A 22,049-nucleotide genomic window follows, 5' to 3' on the forward strand; every position below is an offset into this window, starting at 1 on the left:
GAATAAATATGTACAAGTAAAATAAATAGAGTAATAAATGTGTACAATACAAGAGTTGGTAGTCACGGTCCCTGCCCTCAAGGAGTTTACAGTCTAGTAGGTGGATATTTACAAAAGCAAATGTTTCACGGTAGTGGTAAGATTATTTACTGAACACTTACTTTTTACAGAACACTGTTTCAAGCATTGGGAGAGAACGCACATGTGGGAATTAAACTCAGTCCTTGTCCCTCGGGGGACTCACGGGAGACAAACACAAGGATACCTTATTTCGATGCCTAAAAGAGTCGCATTAGTAGCTCCACTTACTAAGGAAGACACCAGTGCTGAACTGGATACACTGGGGATTTTATCCACAATGGCTTGCTTCATGTATCTCACATAGGCCTCACATAGGAGGCCTACCCAGACTGAGCCCTTTCCTTCCTCTCCCCCTCGTCCCCCTCTCCATCCCCCCATCTCACCTCCTTCCCTTCCCCACAGCACCTGTATATATGTATATATGTATATATGTTTGTACATATTTATTACTCTATTTTACTTGTACATATCTATTCTATTTGTTTTATTTTGTTAGTATGTTTGGTTTTGTTCTCTGTCTCCCCCTTTTAGACTGTGAGCCCACTGCTGGGTAGGGACTGTCTCTATATGTTACCAACTTGTACTTCCCAAGCGCTTAGTACAGTGCTCTGCACACAGTAAGCACTCAATAAATACGATTGATGATGATGATGATGATGTATCTTTCAATGGCCTGCAACATCATCCCATCAGTGATTCGGCAGAGGGCTCTGATGGCTGGGCCTCTGTATACATCCTCCTTCCCCGTCATGTCTTTGGTAAGACTGCTGGTGACAGTGATCACATCCTCAGAGATGTTGGCCATTTCTTTGATGGTGAGGTAGCACATCCTTCGCAAGGTTTGGTCATTAGACCGAAATAACGTAGTCATTGCAAAAAAGGCTTCTGTAGCTTCAGTAGTTCCAAAGTGTTCACCCTGGTTCAGTAAGTAAAGGATCTTGGTCAGAATGGGCAGACATCTTCTTGGATCCACCACCTCTGGATACATCTGCAGACTCTGTCCATCTCGAGATTGTAAGCTCGTTTCTAGACCGTAAACTCATCATGGTCAAGGAACATGTCTACCGACACTAAGCGCTTAGTACAGTGCTCTGCACATAGTAAGCACTCGATAAATACAATTGATGATGTATTGTTCTCCCCTAAGCATTTAGGATGGTGGTCTGCACACAGTAAGCGCTCCATAAATACAATTGATCGGATCACTCCCCAGTCCCCACTAGCTGTGGTTTGTGGATTTACTGAGACCTACTTGAGGCTCTGCCCTGTACCAGGCCCTTGGGGAGAACAATTAAAAAGTGACATCTTCCCTGCTCTCAAGGAGTTTACAATCCAGTCCCGTGTGGGGGTCCAGGGAGAAGAGGGGGAGAGAGGGGACCCTCTCCTGCCATGCTGGAGTCGGAGAGCCCCCGGGCAGGGGTGCAATGCTATCGGCTCCTGGGAGAAGATGCAGAAAGCGTAGTGGATTAGCCAACTACTTTTTATTTCTTGTTTTCCTGCTGGGTAATAATAATAATAATAATAATAGTGGTATTTATTAAGCACTTACTCTGTGCCAGGCACTGTACTAAATGCTGTTGTAGATACTAGGTAATCGGTTTGGACACAGTCCCTATCCCACATAGGGCTCACAGTCTTATTCTTAGGGAAGCAGCACGGCATAGTGAGTAGAGCAGGGACCGGGGAGTAAGAAGGTCATGGGTTCTAATTCCGGCTCTGCCTCTTGTCTGCTGGGTGTCCTTGGGCAAGTCACTTCTCTGTGCCTCAGTTTCCTCATCTGTAAAATGGGGATTAAGACTATGAGCCCCATATGGGACAGGGACTGTATCCATCCCGATTTGCTTGTATCCATCCCAGTGCTTAGTACAGTGTCTGGCACATAGTAAGCGCTTAATACTATTATTATATAATAAGAACAATCCCCATTTTTCAGATGAGGGAACGAGGCACAGAGAAGTAAAGTGACTTGCCCAGGGTCACTCAGCTGACAAGTGGTGGAGCTGGGGTTAGAACCCAGGTCCTCCTGGCTCCCAGGCCCAGAGTCTATCCAGTAGGCCAATCGTTTATTCATTCATTCAGTCAGTCGTATTTATTGAGTGCTTACTGTGTGCAGAGCACTGTACTAAGAGCTTGGGAAAGTACAATACAATCCACTGCTCCATCCTTCCCCCCGCCCTCCAACCCCACTGCAGCAATGGGATTTCTGGTCTCCTTGACATGAAGTGGAGAAAGAAGTTGACCTTTTGACATGGTAATGGTCTTCGGGGATGCCCGCACCTTCAGCGTCCATTGGAGACCAGCCCAATGTTCCTGTCACTCAGTTTCCTTGGCTCCGGTCCCGTGTCCCTCTCCGCCAACCCTGTTGGGATCTCCGCTGGCAGCCGGCTCGGGGCCCAGTTGCTGGAGTCCGTTGAAGCGGTTAGCCTGAGAGCAGTCAAGCTCTAAAGGCGGAGTTTCAGTAAGTCTGGGCACACAACAGCCACCAGCCAGGTGGCGAGCACAGGTGGACACCTTGGCAGAGCTCACTTTATTGGAGCTTTCCTTTCATTCGTTCATTCAATCATATTTTTTGAGCGCTTACTGTGTGCACAGCACTGTACTAAGCACTTGGGAAGTACAAGTTGGCAACATTAGAGATCATCATCAATCGTATTTATTGAGCGCTTACTATGTGCAGAGCACTGTACTAAGCGCTTGGGTAGTACAAATTGGCAACATATAGAGACAGTCCCTACCCAACAGTGGGCTCACAGTCTAAAAGGGGGAGACAGAGAACAAAACCAAACATACTAACAAAATAAAATAGAATAGATATGTACAAGTAAAATAGAGTAATAAATATAATAGAGTAATAAATATAATAGAGTATAAATAATAAATAATAAATAGAGATGGTCCATACCCAACAACGGGCTCACAGTCTAGACTAGACTGCCCTCCCATGCTAGTTGACTGTTCGCTCCCCTCCCCAGGTATCTCTGCTCCCTGACCCCTCTTAACTGGCCCACCCTACTCCAGCTCTTAATAGTTTGTATCTGCTCTCTGTGGCTTCATTGTCTGCCAATTCTATTATTGCCATAGCATATTGATTGCTTAACTACACCCTGTGATGCCATCGCCTACTTTTATCATTGCTACTGTTTTATTGCTTCTGCATCTCAGTTGTTAACCCCCCACGGTACTGTCACTCGCCCTGCTGACCTCACCATGAACTTTCAGTTCCCTTGCTCCCAACTGCCATTCCCATTCCTCACCTTCCCCTTCCCCTCTCCCACCCAGCTGTTTCCCTCCCTCTCACCCACCAAGACCGCTCCCCCTCAACCCCTACCAAGGATTCCTCTGTACCAGCGCAGGTCCTCCGCTTCTCCCTCCCGGCCCCCTCCCTCCCCTTCTCCCCGCCCCCACCCCATCCCAGTTCTCCTTTCCCATCGCCACCCCCCCTTCCCACTCTCCCCGCCCAGGCCCCCGCCAACTCATCCCAATCCAAACACTCCCCACCCCTCGCACCCTTCCCCCTCCCTCCCCTCCCTCAACAGCTGATGCCAAGTGTGGCCTCTGGAACCCCCGCTCCGTTTTAAGTAAGATCCCTTTCATCCTGGACCTTTTCCTTTCCAGTTCTCTACTCCTCCTCGCCCTAACTGAAACATGGCTGTCACCGGACGACACGGTCTCTTCTGCTGCTCTCTGCAGTGCAGGCCTCTTCTTCTCCCACTCCCCCAGACTCACCGGAAAAGGAGGAGGTGTCAGTTTCCTTCTCGCCCCCCAATGTCGCTTTCGCACTATCCCTCCTCCCCCTTCCCTTTCCTTCCCTTCCTTTGAAGCCCACATTATTCGCCTCTACCACCCCCCTCCAGATTCTTGTAGCCGTCATCTACCGCCCTCCGGGCCCCACTTCCAACTTCTTTAACGACTTTGACCCCTTCCTCACATTCCTTCTCTCCTTCTCCATGCCCACTCTGATCCTCGGAGACTTCAATATCCACATGGATATCCCTAACGACTCCTCTGCCGCCCGCCTTCTATCTCTCCTTGACGCTGCCAACCTCTTCCTCCACCCCACCTCACCCACTCACCAACTTGGTCATACCCTCGACCTCATCATCTCCTACCGCTGCACTGTGTCCACCCTCACCAACTCTGTGATCCCTCTCTCTGATCATAATCTTCTCACCTGCCTCCTCACTCACACTCCTTTCCCCTGTAAATCCGTATTACTCCCTCACAGAGATCTCCGCTCTCTGGACCCCACCCATCTTTCGGAGCACCTCACACCCCACCTCGCCGCCCTCTCCTCTCTACCCAGTCTTGATGATCAAATTACTGCTCTCAACTCTACCCTTTCTACTCAGCTAGACTCGCTCGCTCCCCTTTCCCTTCGCCGCTCTCGCACCACTAACCCACAGCCCTGGATCACTGCCACTGTCCGCCTCCTTCGCTCTTATGCTCGAGCTGCCGAACGCTGCTGGCGAAAGTCTAAACACCATGCCAACCTCGTTCACTTCAAGTTTATCCTTTCCTGCCTTAACTCAGCCCTCTCTTCTGCCAGACAAAACTATTTCTCCTCCCTTATTGACACCCATGCCCATCACCCCCGCCAGCTCTTCCGTACATTCAACTCCCTTCTCAGGCCCCCGGTTCCTCCCCTTCCTCCTTCCCTCACCCCCAACGATCTGGCCTCCTACTTCATTAACAAAATTAAATCCATCAGGTCCGACCTCCCCAAAGTCTCTTCCCCCCTTTCTCCAACCCCCCGGCTCTCAACACTCTCTGCTACTCTCCCATCCTTCCCAGCGGTATCCTCAGAGGAACTCTCCTCCCTCCTCTCAAGTGCTACTCCGGCCACCTGTGCTTCTGACCCCATTCCCTCTCATCTTATGAAATCTCTCGCTCCATCCCTTCTCCCCTCCTTAACTTCCTTCTTCAACCGCTCACTCTCCACTGGTTCCTTCCCCTCTGCCTTCAAACATGCCCATGTCTCTCCCATCCTAAAAAAACCCTCTCTTGACCCCACCTCACCTTCTAATTATCGTCCCATATCCCTCCTACCATTCCTTTCCAAACTCCTTGAACGAGTTGTCTACACGCGCTGCCTAGAATTCCTCAACAACTCCTCTCTCCTCGACCCCCTCCAGTCTGGCTTCCGTCCCCTTCATTCCACGGAAACTGCGCTCTCAAAGGTCACCAATGACCTCCTGCTTGCCAAATCCAACGGCTCATACTCTGTCCTAATCCTCCTCGACCTCTCAGCTGCCTTTGACACTGTGGACCACCCCCTTCTCCTCCACACGTTATCTGACCTTGGCTTCACAGACTCCGTCCTCTCCTGGTTCTCCTCTTATCTCTCCGGTCGTTCTTTCTCAGTCTCTTTTGCAGGCTCCTCCTCCCCCTCCCATCCTCTTACTGTGGGGGTTCCCCAAGGTTCAGTGCTTGGTCCCCTTCTGTTCTCAATCTACACTCACTCCCTTGGTGACCTCATTCGCTCCCACGGCTTCAACTATCATCTCTACGCTGATGACACCCAGATCTACATCTCTGCCCCTACTCTCTCCCCCTCCCTCCAGGCTCGCATCTCCTCCTGCCTTCAGGACATCTCCATCTGGATGTCCGCCCGCCACCTAAAGCTCAACGTGTCGAAGACTGAGCTCCTTGTCTTCCCTCCCAAACCTTGTCCTCTCCCTGACTTTCCCATCTCTGTTGACGGCACTACCATCCTTCCCGTCTCACAAGCCCGCAACCTCGGTGTCATCCTCGACTCCGCTCTCTCATTCACCCCTCACATCCAAGCCGTCACCAAAACCTGCCGGTCTCAGCTCCGCAACATTGCCAAGATCCGCCCTTTCCTCTCCATCCAAACCGCTACCCTGCTAATTCAAGCTCTCATCCTATCCCGTCTAGACTACTGCACTAGCCTTCTCTCTGATTTCCCATCCTCGTGTCTCTCTCCACTTCAATCCATACTTCATGCTGCTGCCCGGATTATCTTTGTCCAGAAACGCTCTGGACATATTACTCCCCTCCTCAAAAACCTCCAATGGCTACCGATCAATCTGCACATCAGGCAGAAACTCCTCACCCTGGGCTTCAAGGCTCTCCATCACCTCGCCCCCTCCTACCTCACCTCCCTTCTCTCCTTCTACTGCCCAGCCCGCACCCTCCGCTCCTCCACCACTAATCTCCTCATTGTACCTCGCTCTCGCCTGTCCCGCCATCGACCCCCGGCCCACGTCATCCCCCGGGCCTGGAATGCCCTCCCTCTGCCCATCCGCCAAGCTAGCTCTCTTCCTCCCTTCAAGGCCCTGCTGAGAGCTCACCTCCTCCAGGAGGCCTTCCCAGACTGAGCCCCTTCTTTCCTCTCCCCCTCGTCCCCCTCTCCATCCCCCCGTCTTACCTCCTTCCCTTCCCCACAGCACCTGTATATATGTATATATGGTTGTACATATTTATTACTCTATTTATTTATTTATTTATTTATTTATTTATTTTACTTGTACATTTCTATCCTACTTATTTTATTTTGTTGGTATGTTTGGTTCTGTTCTCTGTCTCCCCCTTTTAGACTGTGAGCCCACTGTTGGGTAGGGACTGTCTCTATGTGATGCCAATTTGTACTTCCCAAGCGCTTAGTACAGTGCTCTGCACATAGTAAGCGCTCAATAAATACGATTGATTGATTGATTGATTGATAGACTAGACTTTTCTTCCAGCCTCCTCCCTTTCCCAGAACCTATGGGGCTCCTTTCATTGATAGCCATGGGGTGAGCGAATGCAGCTGGGCCCAGCGGACCCAGCCATACTGGAGGGTGGACAACACTTTCGCCTTCCCTTCCATCTGCTCCTTTAGCTTGCCCTCCTCGCCCTCTCCCAAACTGGCCCAGTCCTTTATGTCCTTGCAGCTTAGGCCAGACGCTCATCAGAGCTTCGTATGCTTCCCCTTCCCCAACACTCCGAGGGTCTCCTAAAGTGACAAACTGGGGCGAGATGTTTGGCCTCTTCGGCCCCCACAGTGATGGCAGCGGCTAGAGACAAGGAGGGGCCCGGGGGATGCCGCACCAGCTTTGGGCAAGTCACATAACTTCTCTGTGCCTCAGTTACCTCATCTGTAAAATGGGGATTAAGACTGTGTGAGCCCCCCCGGGACAACCTGATCACCTTGTAACCTCCCCAGCGCTTAGAACAGTGCGTTGCACATAGTAAGCGCTTAATAATAATGATGATATCTATTGAGTGCTTATTGTGTGCGGAGCACTGGACTGAACACTTGGGAAAGTACAATGCAGCAGAGTCGGTAGATATGTTCCCTGCCCACAGACAGCTCACAGTCTAGATGGGGAGCTAGACATTAAAATAAATTTTGGCTATTGGCATGAATGCTGAGGGTGGGGTGGATATCAAGTGCTTAAAGGGGACCGACCCAAGTGCGTAAGCAATGCAGAAAAGAGCCAGAGTATGGGCGATGAGGGCTTTCGTCAGGGAAGGACTCTTGGAGGTGTGATTTTAATAGGACTTTGAAGATGCAGAGAGTGGTGGTCTGTCAAATGAGGGAAGAGTGAGTTTCAGGCCAGAGAGTGGATGCGGGTGACGGGTCAGCGTCAATATAGATGAGCTCGAGGTACAGTGGGTCGGTGAGTGTTTCAGGAGTGGAGTGTACAGATTTGGCTATGAGTGAGAGGAAATGGGCAGTGTAAGGGTGGGGAGAGAGTGAAGGAATGTGAGAATAGATCCAAGTGTTCAGAAAGTTGGAGGTGGGGCCTAGATAACCATAACTTGTAACTGGAATGGATGGTAGAGGCAAGTGATATGGACTTCAAAGGAAGAGAAGGATGGGGAATGTGGGATGGTGTGGAAGCGGCATTCGGGAGTGAGAAGGAAGGCAACTCCTCCCTGTTTCCCAGTGAATCTTGGGGAGTGGGGGAAGATGAGGCCCCTCTGCCCTGGAGAGAGCAGCAGGGGAGACAGTACCATCTGTGTATATATCTATAATTGTGTATATGTCTATAATTCTCTTTATTTTGATGCTATTGATGCATGTCTACTTGTTTTGTTGTCTGTCTCCCCACTCCTAGACTGTGAGCCCGTTATTGGGTAGGGATCGTGTCTATTGCTGAATTGTACTTTCCAAGCGCTTAGTACAGTGCTCTGCACATAGTAAGTGCTCAATAAATACGTTTGATTGAATGAATGAATGAATCTGGGGAGAGCCAGGTTTCATTGGTGGTGAGGAGGAGCAATGACTGGATTAGGAACAGGTCAGGGATGAAGGAAAGCTTTCACGTGGCGATTGGGGTTTCCACAGGCCATACTTAGCTGAGACTCCTGGATGGAGACGGGAAAGGGGATGGCACGAGGGGTGGGGAGGGGATGAATGGGAGTAAGTCGATGGGGACGGCCTGGCCTGAGGGGAGTGAGGTGTGGTGCTGGGAAAGGACAGGGATGAGGCAGGATGAGACTCCAGCGCCCGGGTCCCAATTCTCTAGCCCAGGGTGACTGATTCAACCAGGACTGCTACCCAAGAGGGAACCTCACCTGAGAATCGGGAAGTGCTCTGAGATCTTGGAACTGCGGCCTCGGGGTGGGCTCAGGGAAGGAACGCATCTGCTTCCTCCCTCCATCCCGAGCGCATCCTTCCTCCCCAGCTTTGCTAGCAAGGGTCTGTCCGAAGTCCGGATGTTGGGAAGGCTCCATCCATATCCTAAATCCACAAAAGCTCAAGCCTCCCCTTCACCCCCAACTTCCTGGCAGGAGCGGCTTAGAAGAGTCGGCACCCAAAGCCCCCCCGTCCACCACGCCCAGCCCACCACCTCTCTCACACAACACAGCCCAGAGGATGAAATCACGGAGACGGCAGTCTGAGTTTGTCATTCACTTTTCCGCATACTTTATTTGTTACAAACATACAATTTTTTAAATATAGACTGTAAAACTCCATTTGCAAAAATCTGCTATTGTAAGGAGTGCTCACTAGCATCAGGAGTTCTTTAACGTGTGTTAACTTTTCTTCTTTTTTTAACTTTTATTTTATTTCTTGCCGATTTTGCTAGTTAGCTAGTGGTGAATCCAGGACCTGCCCTTGTACAGACCTGTCTGTAGCCTCTGGCTGTATTCACATTGCTCTTGGAAAGCAGCCCTGCTCGCCTCAGAAGGGATCAGAATCTGAGCTTCAGCCCACAGGCAGCAGCAAGACAAACAGCCCGGCTCAGACTCTGCTTCTGAATTATCAGCTCTTGGCATGACAACGTCGGGAAGGGAGATTTTTGAATGGGTGCTGCACCTCATGGATTTGCTTGAACTGTGCCATGCAGCTGGGTTTGCCTGTTAAAGTGCTTTTTTTTTCTTTCCAAAAATAAACAAGAGGAATAATCTTTCTTCTTTCACCAAGGTACTTAAAAAATGAACTTTTTGGTCTCTCAGCAGATATTCCCGAATAGATCCTACCACTACAAGGGTTCTATGTACAGAAGTTTTTATAGGGTCAGCGGGAGAATTTATAAAATGGAAGGTACGGCCTGTTTGCCACTCAGCGGAAACCAGTTCTGAAATTTCCCAAACGTGGATGGACACACACACACACACACACACACACACACCACGCGCACACAACTCTCTTTCAGATGTTCAACTATGTGTCGACTTATTTACAAGTGGGTCGCAAACATCCAAATTTTCAGAGAAATCCCTCTGCCTGGCTGCCCAAACATCTAAACCCAGAACTAGGAAAGCTGCCTTCTGCTCCTGGGTGAAATCTGAATCGCGTTCATTCAAATTATTTCATGAAACTACTGTACCAGCTGAATTCACCAACCCTACTGGTGTTGGTGGGAAGTTGTACTTGGGAATACTTGGCGGAGCTGAGCCTCGCCAGCCTGGGGTGCCAGCACCGGCCCGCAGAACTGTGCCAGTGCTGGGAAATCCCTCCGAGGGAAGAGAGACTGAATCGAAGAACTAAAGACCAGCCCTTAACTTGCCAAGCCAAGGAAAGGCGGGGGAAAAATAGCCCTCAGTTACTCTGGAGCAATGGAAGATTGAGGCCACCCTACTACCATACGCAAAGAACAGGTTAATCACTTGCTCTCAAAATCCTAACCATTTGGTTGGAAAAATCACTTTACCACATTCTGCTGCTATCAGAGCAAAAGGCCCCTGGAAGAGATGGGTTTTCCACCCTCACGGCCTGGCTGGCTGCGGGTGAGTGCCCACTGGCCCTTTTGCGAGCCACTCTCCCTGGGCAGCTCAGAACAGCGTCCAACCCCGTCAGTTGAAGATCAAGCCCCCTAATCTGGAAAGGGACAAATGGCTCTACTGACTATTATCTTGTCTTCGATATCCCTCCACAGCCCTCGGGGACAGCGGACCCAGTCTGCTAATTGTTGCACCTGCGGAAAAGAGGGTGGCACCGGTTCGGGCCGTTTTTCTCCAACCCGTTGAACGAACACAAAGATTTTCAAATCCGGTTGGCCTCTCGGCACAGGCGGGCGGGCCGGGGAGTGAAAGGGGCGGGCCTGAAGTCACTTTCCCTACCGGGATTGGCAGGGTCAGGGTAAAACGGAAACAGAAAGGCATTTTTCTGCAAAAGTCTCAGGGAACCGTAGCAGTGAAGAACTAGATATGTGTCTTGCCCATTTCCTCCCTGCCACACCCATGCCATCTTCCGCTGCTGTTTCCATTTCATTTCCTTCCCGTGGTACGGTCACCCGATTGGAGACCGAAGATGATGAGGATAAAAAGGAACTCTCCGATCAAAACTAAGTAGCAAAACAAAGAGATCTGAATTTTTCTTCTCTTCCCTTCCAGGCCGCCCACCTTTAGAGGAGGCACTGAATGGTGAAAGGCTGGCAGCCGCAGAGACGAGCAATGAACGGATCTAGGAAAAAAAGGCCATAAAATGGATCATTTTGTTGCTGCCGAATCAAAATTGGCACCGGGTGAATTTCCATCGACTCCGAGGCATTCCGAGCAGATTACGAAAGCCTAGATTGGGGCAGGAGGATTTGGGGCACACGGTTAATCCAAGAGGCCATGGCAAGCGCTTAGCCCAGTGCTCTGCACGCAGTGGGCACTCAGGTCCGCCGGCTCAAGTTGTTCACGGATTCAGCAACAAAGGATGGTGATTCTAAGTCCTGTCCCCATTCCCTCTTGGCTCTCCAGAGACCTTAGGAAAAAGGTAAGCCGTGGAGACTCTGGCAGGGGGGTGATATTCAGGCTTCTCAGGAGTGTTTGGGGGTCAGACCTCATTTGGGGCTACCGTTCAGGCTAAAATTCCATGGGAAAATGGCAAGAAATGCATTAAATGGATCCCGGTGCTGTTAAAAAATGATGTAAATGGATCCCAGTGCTAGGGGGCAAAGCAGGGCGAGGATGCCAATTTGTACTTCCCAAGCGCTTAGTACAGTGCTCTGCACATAGTAAGCGCTCAGTAAATACGATTGATGATGATGATGGGGATATTTGGTGAAGACACATTTAGTCCCCGTGAGCTGTCAAACATTCCAAGAAACACTCAAGAGTTCACCTCCCCCTCCTCTGGCCCGGCATCCTTGGGATGGATTCATTTCACAGTTCTGGGTTGGCTAAGGTCAGAAATACCAATAAAGCAGTCGGGTATTTCTCCTCCCCGCCCACTTTTTTTCCTGGAATCGGGCCCGACTTTTAAAGGGAAATATGGTTTTCCTTTCTTAAAAATACATAAAATGAAAAACCCCCCACCCTAAACACTTTATTCCCTGGAAGTAGCAACTCGTTAGGAAGACAGCCAATCGGCATTCAGTGCATGTCAAATCAACCCCCAACAGTCTCTATTATTGGCAACAACTAAACAACTCTAGTGCCGCTGTCGTGGACAACAGAGGAGAGCGCGCTCCCTTCAAGCTCAAGGGTGAAGGTCCGTTCCTCGTCGATGGCATCCCGGCACAGCTCCATCCTGCATCCGTGGGGAGCTGGCATGAGCAAGATGCCCCCTGGACCACGGCCCTGCAAAATGCTAGTCAAGACTCGGACTTTACTAAGGGACACCAAGCCGGAACAACAGCCACAAGCAGACTATAGGGCTGGGGGTTGGGAGGAGTCCGAGGAACCACGCTTTGCAAAACACAAGCACTCTATGTACTACCGTGACCAAAAACGCTTCGCTTTTAAGAAAATACACGTGTTGCAAAAAAAGTAAAAGTAAAAAGGGGAACGCTACAATGCAAAAGCCACTCGACACTTTCAAAACGTGGAAGCATCTGACTCCAGGGGGAAGAGGGAAAGTTCCGAGGGGCAAGATGGAGATTGTGCCGGTGGAACGGGCCACATCGCCCCCAGGGAGCTAGAAGCTATTTGGAACTAAAACTCCTTAAAAGTTGCTGGGGAGATTTTTGACGCCTCCGCGTTTTTAAACCTGAGATTGGACTTCGAAGCAGCCACTCTGACGGTGGTTAACCCGAAGAGCAGCGGGAGCCGGGGCCCGGGGAATCGATCCACAGCCAGCCGACACCACGACCGGTCAACTGCCCAAAATACCAGCTACGGGGAATGCTGTGGAAAGCTGCCTCCCAGTGAGCGTGTCGCTTCGACGTGGTCAGGAGCCCCCTCCCCGTCCCCACCTCACCCATCAAGGCCACGCTTTTCAAAGGAATATCTGCCGAGAGACTCGCCGCGCATCTGATCAAGTACCGTCATTCGGTTCGATTTCCAAAAACAAAAAAGCTCGCGTGCCTGCGCCTGGCACTCAAGCTTCCCCGCGAAATTCAAAAAACTGTCACTCTCTGGAGAGCAAAGGTAGATGCAAATCAATAATCATTTTTAATAGCTTGTGTAGATCACATCCTACACCCCTGTAACACTGGGGAAAGGTCACATTTAACAAGTCATCTTCAGCTATTACAATGCCTGAAGTGTGCAGTCATTAATGGACCACTCAATATGAGGGCGTTATTGTAACCAGCCTCTCTTTTGCCCATTACCCTGACCATTTTCAAATACGACAGGATAAGCGACGTGTTTTCTGGGAAGAAACCGAAGCCCGGATCTCACAAGAGACCCCGGCATTGAGTACCGAGTGGTCCTGGGGGACGGGGCCCTCAGAACCATCTTGCGGTGAAGAGTTATGGAAACTGAATCTCAACCAGAAGCTATGTGCATAATAGCTCCGGTTGTAATATGCCACCTCCTTGCCTCTGCTATTTACACAGGGTATGCGTGTGTGTGTGTGTGTGTGTGTGTGTGTGTTTGGGTTTCTGGTGCTCTTCAGATTTACACTGTGTTTGGTAGAACAGATGAACCGGATGTGTTTGTGGAAGGGAATCGTCCTCCCACTTCCTTCTGAATGATGGGCGGGGATGATAGAAATCGGGGGCCCCGGGGCCCTCCGGGTAAGCGCCCGCTCTTTTGGCGGGTCCCGTTTTCCTCCCCCCGGCCCCAAACCTGCTCACCCAGGTCCCGGGGGGGCCGGGTGGGTGGGGCCGAGGCTCCGCCCGCCTCCCGGCCCCGGACCGGGCACCTGCCGGCCGGCCGGCCCGGACACCGGGCGGCGGGTTTGGAAGGTTCGAATCGCCATGGCGGAGCCCGCCCGCTGAAGTACTTAAAACCTGGCGCGGCCTCGCTGCTGGCGGCCGAGGGGAAACAAGGTTTGCTTGTTTCCCCACAGCGGAGTTTATTTATACGATCGCACACCCTCGCGACGCGAGGCCAACAGAGACCATTCACCTTAATAAGGGAATAAATATTTGTGAATGGGCCTTTGGCGCGCCTGGGAAGAAGCCTGCCCTCGGGGGCCCAGCTGAGCCCGGCGGTAGCAAAAGCCGCCCCGTTTCCCACCAAAGCGGGGCCCCGCGTCCCCAGATTTCTACCGTCCCCGCCGAGGGGGAGTGACCCGATCGGTGAACTGCTCCAATGAACCCAATCCTTCTGGTGCTAGAATGGAGTCCGAGCTTCCCGCAGCGGGGAGAGAGGCTGTGAACCGCCCCCCTGCGGGAAAGACAAATCCTCAACATTGGTTAAGACTTAAAAACCCACCATTGTGACATTAACCACTTAGTCTCACAAAGGCGGGTCAGAGTTTTAATATAAATTACTTCTTCCAACACATAGCTATGCATTCTTGGCTCCTATTTTTGGAGGATTCTCAAATTGATACCTAAAGATTTTTTGTGCACAAGACATCACTGTTATCTGGTCTAATGACTAAGAGAAAGTTTTTTTTATCTGGTTACCAAAGCCGACGCCATATACGGCAGTGTTCTTGGCATACGCTATCTATGCTTCTGTCCACTTCCACATTCTTCCTAGGCAGCTAATTATAGCTCATTAGCCACGGGCAAGGGACCGTAAAGACCCTGTCACTTCCACATAGAGCAGAAAGGCAAGGTTAGTTACTGCAACTCAGCAAAAAGAGAAAAAAGGAAAAAAAAAAATAAAAATCAAGAACCGCCCCTGCCCTAAAACCTTGAAAAGGAGAGAGGCGCTGCACCTTTGCAGAATTGAATCGGCTCACAGCAGCTGAGCACACAACCACCACTGAAGCAAAACAAGTTGGTCTGTACAAGAATCGTAGTACACAGTTGGAAAAAGGAAAACTGTTCCAGCGATACACACCGATGGCCGCAACTTCAGTCTGAATCGCTGCCCCCGGTTCTCCACGTTAGTTCGGCAGAGAGTTCTGGCAGCCCCGATGGCTGCCTTCTCAGCTGCTCCGTTCGAATTCTATTTAGGGATCTGTTCTCCGCCGCAAAGAACTGAACACACTCTAACAGAATACATAGGGAAATCCAGCAGGACATTATTGAAAACAGCTGCCTTGTAGTACAAAATACAGTACAAGTATACGGATGTAATTAAAACATCAAAAAATACTATTGCTCCCATACAATTTAGGAAACATTCTTTGCAACGGAGAAAAATGAATCCAAAACAAAAAGCGGTTTTAAAAAATCTGCGGTTAAAAAAGTCCACTGCGGATGACGGGAGGGTGAGTTTGCAAAGGGCATCGGCACATGTTTGTGGCTCTGATCACGTTTAACCTGCGATTAACCTGCTGGATCACAGCCCATCTCTGTTTCTGTTTTTCCCGAACTCGGTCAGAGCTTGTCTGCACGCTGTCCTCTCCTTCCTTCCCCAGCCACAGATACATGAGAATGACCTTTTCTTGTTTTTTTTTTTTTGTATATTCCATATTTTCCAATAAATACAAAACCAAAAGATAGTATAGATTGAGTAATACCAAAATAAGGTAATAAAAAGGGTATGCAATAAATTAAAAAGGCAGCTCAAATAAAGGGCAGGCATGCACAGTTTCTTTTTAAAAAAATACTAAGATTGTGGAGGTGGGGTTACCTGCCTCCGCTGTGAGAAGGTATCGCACAAGTAATACCTGAAAACTTTGGAATGAACAGTGCTGTTTTCCATTCAGCTCAGAGTTACCTAGGATACGAGAATATCGGTGGAAATACCTTTTGGAAGGGGGTGGGATTGACTTGATTAGTTTAAAACCGTTTCTAGAGAGCGTCCGTTTAAAACACAGAAGAGGCGATCCTTGAGAACCCCCAATTTTTTTTTTGTTTTTTTTGTTTTGTTTTGTTTTTTTATTCTCGAAAGACAGCTGGACGGGCCGGCAGAAGGCGACCGGCCGGCTGCCGGCGGGACGTCGAGATGGTATAAAAATGCTGCCCGGGGGGGGAAAAGTCAGCTTGTGCATTTTCACTTCAGCTCCTCTCACAGATGGACTTCGGCTCCGCACGCCCGGGGCGCGTTCCTCCGAATCACCCGTCCGGCCGTGGTTCGCCAACTCCGCGTTGTGTGAGGTACTGAGAAAATGGATCAAGTTCTCCTTTAAAAATTCTTGTAAAAGAATAACTGATGCTGGAATTCTGGACCTGAGGATCTGGAGTATTGGAACAAGTCCAAAGGTTAAACTGAAGGTACAAGGAGGCTTCGGTTAGGCTCACTTCCAGCTTCTCTGGGCGGTTGTCCGTCACTCTTTCGAAGACCGGGCCTGCAGCCGCACGTCTCCCTCCTTGCTGTTATCGTGTTAAGTTCTGGTTTAAAACCCGGCCGACCGTTGGCTAAGATATTGGAATGATTCCCTATTGACTGGCTCGCATCTTGGAGCCAGAGGAGAAGCTGGCTCTCGTTTCTTCATACCAAAGCCATCTCTTTTATAATGACCACCATATTTGGAGAGAAGGGGAAGAACTTTAGTGAGCAGCAACCAATCCACTCAAACAGTTTTCCTTGTGCTTTATGCCTGATTTTTTTTTTAAAACGCCTACCTCTTTGCAACCCCATATATATATATTAAAAAAAGTTCCTAAATCTTCAGAAACCATGCCAACTCAAACTATCTCGGTAACGGATCCCGGTACAAGCGTCGCTATCGGTTCGCATCCCAGAAAACAACCAATTCAGCCAAGAAAAAGACGGCGGACGCCGATCCGGGTTCCGTCCGAAAGACCCATTCCCGAAAACGGAAAGAGAGAGAGAGGAGGAAAAAAAAAAAAAAAGCATCCAATCTGTTTCGATATTCCCTCGTCAGCTTTTTGAATTCTCGTTTCTGCCCGGCGAGTCCACGGCGATCCTATTGTAGACGTCTGTTGTCGCATCTCTGTCCCCGCCGCCCCAACCGGCGACCTCCCCCGCCGCCCACCCCGGATGGGTAACCGTCAAAGCCTTTTTCTCTCTCTCTCTCTCTCCGTGCGTCCGTCCGCCTCCCTCGTCTTCAAGCGCTCCCTCGGTGAAGGTGGACCGCTCCGAGGCGCTGGTTTCGACGGAGGTGGCGGGGCGTGCCGCTGAATCGGAGAGAGGGAGGGTCTGCGAGGGTGTCGAGGAGGGGAAGGGACGAGGGTTGCCTTCACCTCGGGGCCGGGAAGCCCACCGACGGGTCCGGCTCCCATCCGCGGGGCGGAGGAGGGCGGCCGGTCCCCGGGACGGGAGCGTGGGTCGAGTGAGGCCGGCCGCCCCCGCCTTCACCCTCCCCGTCTGGGGTGGACGACGGGGGTTGTCGCGGCCTCGTCCCGTCCCCGTCCGGAGACCGCCGCTCTTCTCCCGTTGTCCGGCTCCGTTGGCTTGTGGTGACTTCTGCTGCTGCTGCTCGGTAATGAATGAACGTAGGTTATTATTTCTGTCGCGGGTCGTCGGTGGGTCGGGCTCGGTGGGGGCCTGGCCCTGCCCGCCCCTCCGGGGGGGGGGGGGTGGGGGAGCGGCGGGCCGGTGGGGGGGGGGGGTCCCCCGCGCCTTTCAGTCGTCATCCACGTCCTCCCCCTCGGACTCGTCCCCTCCGCCGCCCCCCCCGCCGCCGCCGCCGCCGCCGCGCCTCTCGTACAGCTTGTCCCGCTGCCGCTCCTGGATCTCCTTCATCTCGTCCGCGTAGCGGCAGAAGGCCCCGCCGAACTTGCCCCAGGCCTTGAAGGGGACGGTGATGGCGTTGCGGTAGGAGGGCTTCACCTCGCTGACCCGCAGGAACACGCCGTACTTGTTGCAGCCCACGTCGAAGAAGAAGCGCTTGGAGTCCACCGTGATGGAGGTGCCCTCGGGCAGCTCGCCGTACAGGCCGCCGCCCGGGCCGCCGCCCCCCGGGCCGCCCCCTCCGCCGCCCAGCTCGTCCTCGTCGGCGCCGTAGTCGTCGATGAGCTTGGCCAGGGCGTCGCGGAACTCGATGAGGCCCTGGGCGGGCAGGGCGATGGTCTGGCCGCTCTGCAGGCCTCCGGGGCCCGGGCCGGCGCCGCCCCCGCCGAAGCCGCCGCCGCCTCCGCCGCCTCCCGGTCCGCGGTTGATGGTCTGGCGGATGCGCAGGAAGCGGCCCCGCTGGTTCTCCTTGAGGTCCAGGTAGTACTTGCGGTTCTCCCGCACGAGGAACTCGCTCTTGAGCGCCCGCCGGGGCCCCCCGCCGCCGCCGCCTCCTCCGCCGTCCTCGCCGCCTCCGCCCGCCCCAGCCCCGCCGGCCGCCGCCGCCGCGATCTGCTCGGGGCTGCTGGGCCCCAGCTGCGCGTAGTGCTCGATGAAGTCGCCCAGGTAGTCGCGGAACTCGGCCGCCACCGCCATGGACAGCGTCAGCCGGCTCTTGGAGCCGCCGGCGCCCACCTCGGCGATCTTGAGGAAGCGGCCCTTGGCGTTCTGCTTCACGTCCAGGTAGAACCGCTTGTTCTGGATGTCCAGCCGCTTCGAGGCCAGCTCCTGCGTCTCCTGCTCCACGCCGCCGCGGGACAGGGCCTGGAAGCCGCCCCCGCCGCCGCCGCCGCCGCCGCCGCCGCCGCCGCCCCCGCCCGGCCCGCCGCTGCCGCTCCCGCTGCCCCCTCGCTCGCTGCCGCTGTCGCCGTCCGCCATCTTCTCTGCCGCCGCCTCAGCCCTCGGCCGCCGCCGGCCCCGCCGCCCGTCGTCGCGATGGCGCTCCGCCTCGCTCTCCTCACACACTCTCTCACACACACACACACACTCACACGCGCGCGCGCGCACACACACACACACACACAACCGCGCCGCCCCGCTCACGCGCTCCCGCTCCTCACCGCCCCCCCCGCCATCTCTCCCCCCTCCCCCCCCAACACGACTTCCGCGCGCGGCGACTTCCGGCGCGCCCGCCCCCCCCCCCCCACCCGTCTACCGCCCCCTCGCGTCCGCCGGAAGAGACGCGGCTCGCGCGCCAGGAGGGGGGTGACGTCACCCTCCCGCCGTGACCTCAGGCGGCACCGCGGAGTCTCCTGAGGAGACGGAGGCCGCCATTCGCCCTCAGCCTCTGAGGCGGGCGGGGCCGTCGAAAGGGGAAGACGGACGGCCAGCTCGCCCCCCGCGGATACGATAAATGAGTCCCTACCGCACTGTTCAGTAGGGACTGCCTCTCTACGTTGCCAATTTGTACTTCCCAAGCGCTCAGTACAGCGCTCTGCACACATCAAGCGCCCAATAAATACGATTGATGATGATGATGGTATGTTGCCAACTTGTACTTCCCAAGCGCTCAGTACAGCGCTCCACACACAGTAAGCGCTCAATAAATACGATTGATGATGATGGTGGTATGTTGCCAACTTGTACTTCCCAAGCGCTCAGTCCAGCGCTCCGCACACAGTAAGCGCTCAATAAATACGATTGATGAGGATGGTGGTATGTTGCCAACTTGGACTTCCCAAGCGCTCAGTCCAGCGCTCCACACACAGTAAGCGCTCAATAAATACGATTGATGATGATGGTGGTATGTTGCCAACTTGTACTTCTCAAGCACTCAGTCCAGTGCTCTGCACACAGCAAGCGCCCAATAAGTACGATTGATGAGGATGGTGTTCGTTAAAGCGTTTCGGGGAAGCCACGGGGTGTAGCGGATCGATGACGGGCCTGGGAATCAATCAATCAATCGTATTTGTTGAGCGCTTACTGTGTGCAGAGCACCGGACTAAGCGCTTGGGAAGTACAAGTTGGCAACATATACAGACAGTCCCTACCCAACAGCGGGCTCACAGTCTAAAAGGGGGAGACAGAGAACAAGACCAAACGTACTAACAAAATAAATAGAATAGATATGTGCAAGTAAAATAAATAGAGTAATGAATATGTACAAACATATATACATATGTACAGGTGCTGTGGGGAAGGGAAGGAGGTAAGATGGGGGGATGGAGAGGGGGACGAGGGGGAGAGGAAGGAAGGGGCTCAGTCTGGGAAGGCCTCCTGGAGGAGGTGAGCTCTCAGTAGGGCCTTGAAGGGAGGAAGAGAGCTAGCTTGGCAGATGGGCAGAGGGAGGGCATTCCAGGCCCAGGGGATGACGTGGGCCGGGGGTCGATGTCGGGACGGGCGAGAACGAGGCCCGGTGAGGAGATTAGCAGCGGAGGAGCAGAGGGTGCGGGCTGGGCTGGAGAAGGACAGAAGGGAGGGGAGGTAGGAGGGGGCGAGGGGATGGACAGCCTTGAAGCCCAGGGTGAGGAGTCTCTGCCTGATGCGCAGATTGATTGGTAGCCATTGGAGATTTTTGAGGAGGGGAGTAACATGCCCAGAGCGTTTCTGGACAAAGACAATCCGGGCAGCAGCGTGAAGTATGGATTGAAGTGGGGAGAGATACGAGGATGGGAGATCAGAGAGAAGGCTGATGCAGTCGTCCGGACGGGATAGGATGAGAGCTTGAATGAGCAGGGTAGCGGTGTGGATGGAGAGGAAAGGGCGGATCTTGGCAATGTTGCAGAGCTGAGACCGGCAGGTTTTGGTGACGGCTTGGATGTGAGGGGTGAATGAGAGAGCGGAGTCGAGGATGACACCAAGGTTGCGGGCTCACAGTCTAGAAGGGGGAGACAGGGAACAAAACCAAACATATTCACAAAATAAAATAAATAGAAATGGAGAGAGAGAGAAACAGAGGGGGGGCAGAGAAACAGAGGAAGAAATAGAGAAATGGAGAGAGAGAGAAACAGAGGGGGCAGAGAAACAGAGACAGGAAGAAATAGAGAAATGGAGAGAGGGCTTTCATAATTAGATTTCTCACCAGCCTAAAAGTTACATTCTCCCCTTTAAGATATTTACCCCATATCTTTCAGCAACAACGTCCTCAAAACTTCGATTTTGTTTCTCAGCTTGTTCCTTCATTCTTTGATAAGATTTTCGAAGCCAGCTTAATCCACCATCTTCTATGACTGTCACTTTAGCCATCGATGATACATGTTCCTGTGGTGGCAGGTCAGTTGCACCATCCTTCCAATAGGGATTCAGTTCCCTCTCCAAAAGCCTAGACTGTTCAACTGCTTGAGCTTTGAACAGCTTTGAATCGGAAGGTCATAATAATAATAATCATAATGATGGCATTTATTAAGCGCTTGCTATGTGCAAAGCACTGTTATAAGCGCTGCGGAGGTTTCAAGGCCATCAGGTTGGCCCAAGGCGGGCTCACAGTCTTAGTCCCCATTTTGCAGGCGAGGTAACTGAGGCCCAGAGAAGTGAAGTGACTTGCCCAAAGTCACACAGCTGCCAAGTGCGCTGGGGAGGTTTCAAGGCCATCAGGCTGGCCCAAGGTGGGCTCACAGTCTTAATCCCCATTTTGCAGACGAGGTAACTGAGGCTCAGAGAAGTGAAGTGACTTGCCCAAGGGCACACAGCTGACAGTTGGCAGAGCTGGGATTTGAACCCATGACCTCTGACTCATTCATTCAATCGTATTTATTGAGCGCTTACTGTGTGCAGAGCACTGGACTAGGCGCTTGGGAAGTACAGGTTGGCAACATATAGAGATGGTCCGTACCCAACAGTGGGCTCGCAGTCTAGAAGGGGGAGACAAGGGGGAGACTCCAAAGCCCGTGCTCTTTCCACTGAGCCGCACTGGGTTCTAATCCAGGCTCCACCACTTGTCTGCCATGTGACCTTGGGCAAGTCGCTTCTCTGAGCCTCGGTTAGCTCATCTGTAAAACGGGGATTGAGACTGGGAGCCCCACAGGGGCCGTGTCCAACTCAATTTGCCCGTATTCACCCCAGCACATAGTACGGTGCCTGTCACCTGGTAAGCGATTAACAAATACCATTATTATTACCATTATTATTGAGGTGAGGAAACGGGCACAGGGAAGTTGGGTGACTTGCCTGAGGACTCATGGCGGGCAAGTGGCGGAGTAGGGATTAGAACCCAGATCTCCTGACTCTCAGTCCTGTGCTTCTTCCCCCTAGGCCCGGGTGCTTCTCAAGGTGTTTGTCCTCCAAACTGCCCCAGGACTGAAGTGTGTGCCGTGGGCTGAGCCGCAACTGGGGGCTGGAAGAAAAGACTGGCGGGCTGTGGATGAACCTGCGACCTTCAGAGTTATTGCTCCATGGTTTGGATCCAGCACTGATGCTCCTCGTGAATTTATTGGTCTGTCTTTCGTTATTATTGTTATTCAGTTAGTCAAACCATCAGTGGTGATTACTGAGCGCTTACTTAGTACTAAGCACTAGGGAGACTCATTCAATTGAGATGGCAAACCCAATCCTTACCCTCAAGGAACTTACTATTTAGGGTTTTAGGTGCCCTCAGGACTGAACCCTGGGCTAAATTC

At 52.4% G+C, this 22,049-nt stretch overlaps 1 protein-coding gene and 1 long non-coding RNA gene across 2 annotated transcripts in view; one reads left to right on the forward strand and one right to left on the reverse strand.

Annotated features, from left to right (window-relative positions):
• LOC119934225 overlaps window positions 1-21,742 on the forward strand; it is a 37,908-nt gene extending 16,166 nt beyond the window's left edge. The window contains exons 3-4 of the long non-coding RNA XR_005452883.1: window positions 10,870-11,239; window positions 21,685-21,742. This is a non-coding gene — a long non-coding RNA (uncharacterized LOC119934225). The remainder of the gene's footprint in view (window positions 1-10,869; window positions 11,240-21,684) is intronic.
• PURB (purine rich element binding protein B) lies at window positions 17,287-18,512 on the reverse strand. The gene has a single exon (XM_038753648.1). The coding sequence runs from the start codon at window positions 18,370-18,372 to the stop codon at window positions 17,287-17,289; it is 1,086 nt and encodes a 361-aa protein (XP_038609576.1). The 5' UTR covers window positions 18,373-18,512.
• Window positions 21,743-22,049: the final 307 nt, after the last annotated feature.

Source organism: Tachyglossus aculeatus, chromosome 11 (genome assembly GCF_015852505.1).
Source record: "Tachyglossus aculeatus isolate mTacAcu1 chromosome 11, mTacAcu1.pri, whole genome shotgun sequence".
In the NCBI taxonomy this organism is placed as follows: domain Eukaryota; kingdom Metazoa; phylum Chordata; class Mammalia; order Monotremata; family Tachyglossidae; genus Tachyglossus; species Tachyglossus aculeatus.

What these genes read in the sequence shown, in the direction of transcription:
- PURB (XM_038753648.1), bottom strand. Translation starts at nt 18,372, where the DNA reads ATGGCGGACGGCGACAGCGGCAGCGAGCGAGGGGGCAGCGGGAGCGGC.